This window comes from Monoraphidium neglectum, assembly GCF_000611645.1.
Source record: "Monoraphidium neglectum strain SAG 48.87 unplaced genomic scaffold scaffold01608, whole genome shotgun sequence".
NCBI lineage: Eukaryota > Viridiplantae > Chlorophyta > Chlorophyceae > Sphaeropleales > Selenastraceae > Monoraphidium > Monoraphidium neglectum.
The window spans coordinates 1-9,351 of record NW_014012020.1 but is presented as its reverse complement, the minus strand read 5'-3'; the positions used below and the strand labels follow the sequence as shown (position 1 = coordinate 9,351).

Here is a 9,351-nt window from a genome sequence, read left to right as displayed (position 1 = left end):
GGCGGTTGGGGTGTGTCAGTGGTCACGACTGCACCGCCGCACCACTGGAGGGTTTGGCAGACAAGCGCAGGGAGCAGCTGCCATTCCTGGAGCACGCGAGCAGCCCTTTGTACGCGACCCCATGTCGCCTACTGCCGAAATGCTGCCACCCGCACCTCAGCTGCGAGTGCGGCGACCTCCAGGTTGGGGTTCTGCTCTCCGCGACGGGTGTGCAACATGCTTGCTGGTCAGAAGGCGCCCGCAGCACTTGTGCTCGATGCCGCGCCGCTGCAATTTTGTCTCGCACAGTCGCGGTGGCGAGCGCCGACGCGATCGCAGCAAGCACAGTGCTGTGTCGCAGCACGGTACGGGTATCGGCGCTCTGAGGGTGTTCCTCCTGCTTCAGCAAGTCCAGCAGAGCCGCTGGCCCGCTGCCCAGTGGGGACAATCACCTCCGACGTCCGGTCCCGCGTCGCACAAATGCGAGCTTTCCTGTCAGGAGCCCGCACTTCAGATTTACTGTTACGCTGATCTTGTACATGTTCACGGCAAGGCCGCCTCGCGGTCCATGGACTTTATTTGGAACGGGGTGTGCGACGGTGTGGTGCAGCTGGGTGCTCGGATTGCTGACTTTGTTTCCTTGTTGGCGTCTGACATCAACGACAAGCTGCTGACTGTCAAGGTGCGCAAACGTTCGCAAGCACGATCTACACTCACCCGCCAGCACTGGGGATGTTGCCTGGTGACGCTGAGACTGCGAGCCTTGCGACTGCTTGAGGCTTGGAGCCCGAAACTTGATAAGAGGAGTAATACAAATCTTGCAGTGATCAGATGCCGTGCGCGCACTTCTGAGTTCCTTGCGGGAGCTGTTGGACCACGCAGTCAACACCTCCCTGACAAGTTGTGACCCCGCATATCTCAAGTCCGTGCATATCTGGCCAGAGCATCAGGAGGATACTAGTTACTTGCCATTCAATGTTATCCAAGCATTTTAGTCCGCAGGTGCCAGGAATTTAACAAGTGGCCGATTGAGTTGGTTGCGACTCAACTGCCCGCGCTGCTGCTTGCGCAACCCACGCTCCCGCTCAAAGTGGTGCCAACGCAGTTATGGCACTTCGAACTGCCGCTCTCTCTTAAGTCACTCTGAGCGCAGTAGTCTTGCGCCATCACAGCTAGGCGGGTGCAACTTAACTCGCCTGTGGCTGGCAGTCGCCAGCAGGCCCAGCACATCCCACTCCTCTGCAATAATCAGCATGCCTTGCGCCATGTTGTGCGCAATTTGCTGCACCCATGCCCGCTGCACATGCGCTCACATATTGTGCGGTCAGGGCTGCAAGCGCATGCCTGGAAACGCATGCCACATGCATCACGGTAAAAACCCATATGCGTGGATCAAGCCGCCATGCAAAGCGTCCCAAGAAGCAGGGAGGATATTTGCGCTTTATATAATTATAGCAGTATCACGCGTCATCCGCGCTCAACATTGACCAGGTATGGTAATAACAGGTAATGTAATAACAGGAGGGCAGATCACGTTTCTGCTCTTGACTTTTCCATCGAGGCAGATCCAGTGCGTGTATTCTGTCATTGTTCAAGAACACGTACCGCTCTATTTCAACGTCAAACCAAGCAAATGTATCATACCTTTGCTGGCAACAGATCTTTCGCTTGGGCACGCTGACGACATACTCCCGCCTTTCCTGCACACCGCTGCGTATGATCAGCCCTACGCAAGATCGTCTGTCGCAGTCCTGAAAGCGCATCCAACTTACCCCCTGCACAACCGCTCAGCCCTATGTCCGTCGTCGTCAACGCAGCGATCGCGCTGCTGTCGAAAGTCGCGCCATGGCTCGAAGACCTGGGCAACGTCCGCGACCTGATGGAAGCTATCTGCCAAACCTACCCCGTGGATCCAACCAAGCCGCCCGTTCCGCTTCACGAATTCGATGAGGGCCCTGCGGGCAGCCACACTGGCGTGCTCAAGGTGGCGCCCCTGACCATCCTGCAGCATGTGTGCGGCGGCGACGCTGCGCGCTTCGGCCTGACGTGCGAGCCCAACGGCGCCGGCAAGGCCATCAAGAAGGTTTTCGCCAACGGCACAATAGGCAGGGTCATGCAGAGGCGCATTGAGTACCCGTGCGCGACACACTTCCAAAGTCGTTCAGTGGCAAGGTGCGAGGGCATGCGTCTTGCAGGCGGGGGCACGTAAACGCTGACCAGCACCGCCGGCTCTGCCTGATGTTCTCACTTCATCAATCACATTGTAAGTCTCCATCAATCACCAGCCACCAACCTGGCATGCATCGTGAAGTTGTCAGCATGCATGCCTGCATGCGTGCATGCATGCAGGCATGCACGCATGAGCCGGTTCATCTATTGCTGCAGCCTAGCCAGCGCTGCCTCACCACCTGCACCACCCCGCTGCGAGCAGCGCGGTTCATGCCCCGTGCAGCAGCCCAGCCCAAGATCCTTCCTGATCTGGTCCATACTGCTCACCTCAGAGTTACTGCTCACTCCTCGCCCTCCCTCACCACCACGCACAGCTGCCGATGGGGGATCGAGTGGATGTCTTCTTGCACCTGCAAGTGCCCAACGACTGGACGGCGCAGCCGGAGGCCGTGCAGGCAGCGTTGCTGGCGGCCACGGCCTCTGAGAGCGAGATTCAAGCGCAGGTGATGAGGGGCATGTCATTGTCCGTCCTCTTGCCTTCCGGAGATGCGGATGTGGAGCGCGCCACTTGCGTTGCACATGTCAAGTATCACAATGTGCTCCGAGGTGCGTGCTTACGCCACCAACGCAGCCCCTCAAAGCCCCCGACAGTATCACGACGACCTTGACCGCATCCAAGCATCCCTTGTTGCTTTCCAAGCAGGCAAAGGAGACGCCTGTGAAACGCCGGGGCAGCAGCTATGGGGCTGAGAAGCAGTTTCCGACAGGGCCGGAGGGTGGGCGGCGTCCGGCAAACAAGCTTCAAATTGAGCAGCAGCAGCAGCAGCAGCAGCCGCAGCAGCAGCAGCAGCAGCAGCAGCAGCAGCAGCGGCAGCAGCAGCGGCAGCAGCAGCAGCAGCAGCAGCAGCAGCGGCAGCAGCAGCAGCAGCAGCAGCAGCAGCAGCAGCAGCAACATGAAGGAGCCATGGAGCAGTGCCTGGCACTGGGCGGCATCAAGCTCTCGCCGGCCACCAAAGGTGCGTATGTGTCTGTTAACCATTGATGCAGGCCTTTGTCCGTGCTCAAGTTCTGCCAGTGGCCAGCACGTGCCGCCAGTGCCGCCAGTCAATGCGACCTGGGGTGCGATCTCTGATGGCCATTCCTGATGCGCATGCCTGCCCACACCCCCCGACATTGGCTGCATGTTTGAATGCACACCACACAGGGGCTATGATCATGTGTCCCGGGCGCGGCAGGTTTGGCGGCATCCTTACCCGCGCGCACTATGACGACGTCGACGCGCTGATCGCCGCCGCGGGTGCTGCGGCTGCGGTCAAGGACGGCGGCCAGAGCCGCGTGTATTTCCCGCCAGGGTTGGTGCATGGCGGGAGCGTGGTGGTCAAGGTTCGTCACAGTCTCCGTGACACGCTCCTACCGGCGCCCCTGCGCAGTGTCAGGCCGCGCGGCACCGGGAACGGGGTGCCCATGGCGCGCAGGCAGCTGCTTGATCATGCCGTTGAGGAAGCAGCGCAGGATGTCTGGCTGCTGCTGAACATGCCAGTGCATCCGATGTTTGAGCAGCTGCTGGCTGTGTGCCCCGAGCGCGGCGCCTTCATCTACCGCCGCGACCCCGGCGTCACTCTGGCCGAGCTGCTAAGCGCCTCGCAGCAGCCGCCGCTGCTGGAGGCGGGCGCGGGCGAGCCGGAGCGGGCGGCGTGGGCGGCGGAAGCTGTGAGGGCCGCCAAGGTGGTGCCATGGCGCGCGCGGCTGCATATTGCAGGGATGCTAGCGAAGGCGGTTGAGATGCTGCACAGCCGTGGCATCGTGCACCTCGACCTTGCACCTGGTGAGCATCAGCCCAGTGGTCCAGGCAGTGCCACCGGCCTTCGCAACTGCACGCACACACCTCCATGTGGCTTTGCTTGCATGCACATGCGCGCGCGCATAGACAGGCATGTATATGTAGGCATGAACCATCTTTCCCCCACGCACGCACGCACGCACGCACGCACGCACGCACGCACGCATGCGCGCGCGTGCGCGCACACACACACACACACACACACACACACACACACAAGCACGCATGCTAACTGCCTCTTCTCCAGAGAACATCATGGTAGACCTGGCTGCTGGCGGCGCTGTCCACGGCATCACAATCATCAACTTTGGGGCCTCGCGCGACGCGGCGGGCGTGCCGCAGTGCGTGCCGGACCCCAACATCTCCTGCACAAAGCGCATATTTGGCAAACGTGGCTACGTGTGCCCAGGTGGGCTGCTGATGCAGCGCGTTCACGTGCTTCATGCAATGTTGGTCCTCCTGCAACGTGCTGATGCATCATTGCAAGGCGTCCGGGGAAGCTGGCTGCTCCTTGTCACCCCCTGCTGGCCCACTCCTCTTGGCTGACCTTGATGGTGCATTTGCTTGCCGCTCTGCTGTTGCCTGCAGAGTTTCAGGAGGACGGCTGGCTTTCTCCCTCTATTGACGTCCATGCATTTGGAGTGGTCTTGCTGCAGCTGCTCACCAACAAGCCCGCCATGATGACGCACGCCGCGGCCGCGGCCATGGTGGCCGAGGTTGCGGCCGCGGAGGCAGCTGCCGCGGCGGTGCCGGGGGCCTCAGGCAGCGGGCAGCCGTTTGGCGCGGCGCAGGGGGACGACGGCGGTGACAGGGAGCCGCGGGAAAGGTCATTCCTAAAGGGCGCCTTCATGTCGGTGAACGTGGGATCTGAGGGGGCGGGCGGCGACTCTGATGGGGACTGTGGGAGCGGCAGCAAAAGCACAGCCATGCTGGGGTCTGCGGAGCCTTCTGATGACTCTGATGACTCTGATGACTCTGATGAGTCTGCCTACTGGGAGGGCGTGGGGACTGCGGGCGTTGCAGGAGGCAGCGGCAGCGGCCCCTCAAGGCCGCTGGCAAGGGTGTGGGCGGAGGCATACACAGGGGCGAATGCAGCTGCACTGGCTGACTCGCTTTGGAGCCCTGGCAGCAAGGTGGAGGCAAGCGCACAGAGGCAGGCGGCGCTTGGGGCGTGCACGGCGTTGTCCGCCCAGGCCGTCAAGTGTGTGGGCAAGCGGGCGCAGAGGGTGGCGATGTCGCTGGTGCGGAAGGACCTGCTTCGAGCTGCCCGGATGGCTAACTCGGCCTGAGCGCGGATACAAAAGCAGGAATACATGCACTTTTTCAAGCCGCTCTCAGGTCTCTAACTGCAATCGCAGCGCGTCGCGCCGTCTAATTCTTCTCTGTGGGAAAATCACACCACCATACCTTGCTGCGGTCCCTCTCTGACGCGGTCCTCAATGTAAGCATTGCCTCTGAGCATTGGACTGTAACTGCTGGAGCCTTAAGGGCCATGGGCGAAGCCCTGGGACCACATGAGTGGGATTTAAGGCTGCGACCACCAGTCCCCACAGCCACCTGCCGGGCAGCTACCCCACCTCCAGTGGTAGTAGGTCCTAGGACAGCATTTGGCCTTGGGCGTGCAGCTTGTGCTGCTGCAATATGTAATCGCGGCGACACCAGCACCTCTCTTACGAATTTGATTTGTCATGTTGGGTTGTGGCACAGGTATTTTATGCACGCGCAATAGGAAAATCGATAACGTCGACAGCACCCCGCCACGGATCACATTGTGGCGTGCTTTCTAAACATATCAGCCATGGAAAGTGGTTATGATACTGGATACACCCTTCACGTTATGCGCCTGGCATCCAGCGCGACCGCGCAGCGCGATGATCAGATCACTCCCGAGGCTGTGCGCGCAATGGCGGACGGCCCCTCGACGGCCGTGCTGGCGGCAGCACGTTACCTGGGCGGGCTGGACGCTCTGTTGCGCAAGTGGGAGCGGGAAGACAATCCGTTTGGAGTGCCCGATGAGGCCAACGATGCAGGTGCGCAAGCGGCGCCGGTGGTGCTGCAGCGGTGTGCGTGTGTGGGTGCGCGCATCCTTGTACGGCCTGACCACGCGCAACTGTTCCCAGTCTCGAATCTGACCTTTTTGCATGCGTGTATAAATAAATTTTTGTGCATCACTGCCGGGACTGACCGCCCCTTCTTGTATCCCCGCTGAACCCCAACCGCAGCCGACAACGCCCGCCGGCTGGCGACCGCCTTCCTCGACGCCGCCGCCTGCGCCGCCGCCCCGGGCGCCCCCCCTCCGCCCCCCGCCGCGCTGGCCGCGCTGCGCGCGGTCGTGCGGCGCAGCGAGCCCCTCGCCGTCCTGCCGGGCGGCGCGCCCGCGCCGCGGGCGGACGCGCTGCTCGACTTGAGGCAGATGCTGGACGGCAGGGACCCCGCCAAAGCAGACGCCTGCGAGGATTGGGGCGACCTGCCGGACAGCCCGCCACAGGCGCCGCCGCCCAGGCACACGTTGCTTGAAGAGCTCAGCAACCACTGCTGCTACGCCGCCAGCTGCGCGGACAACCTGGGGGCGGTCGCCGAGGCGGTGGCGCCGTTTGGGGGCGCGCGGGATCTGGAGAGGGCCTGGCGGGCGAGGCAGGGGCTGCAGCGGGCGAGGGCGGCGTACGAGCGCGCGGCGGGCGCCATGCGGGCGACGGCGCGCGTGGAGGCGGGCCAATGATGACACGGCCGATGAGGACGTATTATGGACTAAATGGACGGTTTTTTGCAAGCCTTGCACCGATGATGTGCCTTGTCGTCAGCCAGCGGCACGCCATTTTCAGGTGAAGGCGGAGCGCTCGGCGCCGCCGCCCGGCCTCTGGGCGGCGGGCGGGCGGCTGAACGCGGCACGGCTGCCAACAAGCAATTCTACCAGCCAGATCAACCCTTCGATACACGCGTGCGTGTGGCAACCCCACCAACATCAGCATTATGATTGCTCGTGTTCCCCTCTACATATTACGCGCACACAGCTCCACAGGCAGCCCACACTCTTGTCTGGCGCAGGTCCCTTTGTTAGGATCATGAAATGTATGTGCCCGTGATGGGGGGCCAGCGCGGCGGCTTTGCATGGCCCATCCCCGCAAGCCGGCCTTCCCTGCCCTTGGTTTGAATGGGTTTGACAAGCAGCCAGGGGTCGCTCTTTCCAAGAAATTGTATGTCAGCATGCTGGCAGGCTTTGATAGAAACTGTGATATCGTGCTCCCAATCGGCTTTGTAACGGCTCGCGTGATGCGCAAATCAACCCGACTGCCTTGGCGGTGGCTAGCCAGTTGTGGTTACGGCTGGGCCGCATTGCTGCTCGCTGGCTCCCTCACATGCCTGGATGCTACTCTGAGCTGGCAATTTATGCTGCAGCACCCGAGCACACGCTGCAGTGCTATGCCTGGCGGCTCGCGCTTTTACTGCCTGTGGTGCTTGCCACGCAGCTGCCGCCATGCAGGTGCTACGCAGCAGACATTGGTTGCTATTGGGGTAAGCACACCTCATTCCAGGGCAGTCAACGGTTTCACTTTGAGCTCAAGAGTGGTTACAATCAGTAGCCAAACTTTTCATTCAAAGCCGTGCGGCCATCACCCCTCTGGTCAGACGGCGGCACCCAGACCTCTTCCGCCCCCGCACCGCCCTCGCCCCCCTCGCTGCCGCCGCCGCCGCCGGACCGTGGATGCCGCCCGCCCGCGCCCGCGCCCGCGCCGCCCTCGTCCTCCCCCGACCGGCGCCCAGCTGCGCCCGTGAGCAGCGCGACGCTCGCCGCCACTCGCGCCGCCGCTGCTGAATGGACGTCCGCCGCGCCCGCGTCTGCAGCCCCCGCCGCATCAAACTTGGGCGGGGGCATCATCGCGGGGCCCCTGACCTTGCGCGCGGCAGCCGGCGCCGCAGGCCGCGGCGCGTCCGCCCGCTTCATCTCTTCGACGATCTGCTTCGCACGCTCCGCTGCCGCGGCGCGGCGCGCCGCCTGTTCGCCGGACGCCGGCTGCTGCTGCTGCTGCTGCTGCTGCTGCTGCTGCTGCTGCTGCTGTGGTTGGTGATGAGCGCTGGCGGGAATCTGGAGCGAGTTGAGGGCCGCCGCTGCCGCCGCGCCGGCCAGCACGGCGGCGTTGCCCTTGATTACGACGGGCCGGCGCGCTGCTGCGCTGGGCGGCTGCTGGAGGCTCTGCTGCTGTCCCTGCTGCGGCTGCTCCTGCGGCTGCTGCTGCTGTTGCTCTTCCTGGCCCACCTCCTCCTCTTCTGGCTGCGAAGTGTCCGCCTGCGCCATTTTCGAAATGGGGCGACCAGACGCAAGATATGCATTTGCAAATAGGTCGGCAGGATGTGCCGAATGACTTGATATGCACATGCCAGATACCAATGTGGCCAAACACTGATCCCTGCGCGCCCCAGGAAGGACTGAGCCCATCCTGTACCCTCCCCACCAACATGCTACAGGGAGAAGAATTTGCATGCCCCGATGCACAGGTAGAAACAATGAACGATTTGAAGCTCCACACCCGGTGACAATCAGCAGGCACACCCTAAGGAAATCGCCGGTCGCCCCACTTGCTCGCACGCACGCCCCCGCCTCACCTGCGCCGCCGCCGCCGCCGCCGCCCGCTTTCTCTCTGCCGCCGCTGCTCGCCGTTGCCGGTCGGCCTCGATCGCTGCGCGCGCCGCCGCACGCGCGCCGCTGCCGTCCGCCCCGTCCGCGTCCGTTCCAGCTGCGCCGCCGCCGCCGCCGCCGCCGTCAGCAGCGGTCGCCCCGCCTGCATCCTGCTGCTGCTGCCGCTGCGCTGACCTGTGGACGTACCAGCCTTGAGGGTCTGCGATCTTGAGCAGCTTCTCCACCCGCGCCAGCTGCCCCTCCACTGCCCCCAGCTCCCGCTGCAACGACCCCAGCTGCGGTGCAGCGGTGGGTTGGGTTGGCTTGAGTGAGTGCGTGCATGTGTGTCGGTTCGTGCGTGTGGGTGCATGTGTGCGTGTATGCGCGGGGTGGGTTGGGGGTGAGGGTAGGGTGAGGTGGCGGCGGGGCAGGGGGTTGCTGGCGGTCGGGGCCGTTGGGGTTGCGGATGATGGATCCATGGAGGAGGTGAGGGGAGAGCGTTTGCGCACTCTGTGGGCACTCTGCTGTGCGTGCACACGCGGAGAGCATGTGGGTGCATCTCTGCACGGCCCCTCGCTCGCCGGTTGGGAGGTGCTCACTTGCGCTCCTCAGGTACACACCCTACACCCGCTCTCCCTCCCCCCCAAAAACGCACAGTTCTGCACGCAAGCAGGAGGAGATGCACTCACTTCAGCCCCTGAAAGCCCACCTTGTCCTTCTCCATCTGCGTCTCCACCCCGCTCATGAA

General features: G+C 63.1%; 3 protein-coding genes across 3 annotated transcripts; 2 read left to right on the top strand and 1 right to left on the bottom strand.

Moving 5' to 3' along the window:
- Positions 1–1,774: 1,774 nt before the first annotated feature.
- MNEG_8453 (hypothetical protein) lies at positions 1,775–5,277 on the top strand (the record flags this gene model as incomplete). The annotated part of the gene is made up of 8 exons (XM_014043075.1): positions 1,775–2,062; positions 2,523–2,651; positions 2,852–3,164; positions 3,353–3,500; positions 3,579–3,973; positions 4,236–4,397; positions 4,577–4,989; positions 5,182–5,277. 8 exons carry the CDS (start codon positions 1,775–1,777, stop codon positions 5,275–5,277), a joined length of 1,944 nt encoding a protein of 647 aa, XP_013898529.1.
- Positions 5,278–5,825: 548 nt separating this feature from the next.
- On the top strand, positions 5,826–6,707 carry MNEG_8452 (hypothetical protein; the record flags this gene model as incomplete). Its single annotated transcript, XM_014043074.1, has 2 exons — positions 5,826–6,018; positions 6,211–6,707. 2 exons carry the CDS (start codon positions 5,826–5,828, stop codon positions 6,705–6,707), a joined length of 690 nt encoding a protein of 229 aa, XP_013898528.1.
- An 855-nt stretch (positions 6,708–7,562) lies between these two features.
- On the bottom strand, positions 7,563–9,327 carry MNEG_8451 (hypothetical protein; the record flags this gene model as incomplete). The annotated part of the gene is made up of 3 exons (XM_014043073.1): positions 7,563–8,273; positions 8,591–8,899; positions 9,313–9,327. The coding sequence occupies 3 exons, from the start codon at positions 9,325–9,327 to the stop codon at positions 7,563–7,565; spliced, it is 1,035 nt and encodes a 344-aa protein (XP_013898527.1).
- Between the last annotated feature and the right edge of the window lie 24 nt (positions 9,328–9,351).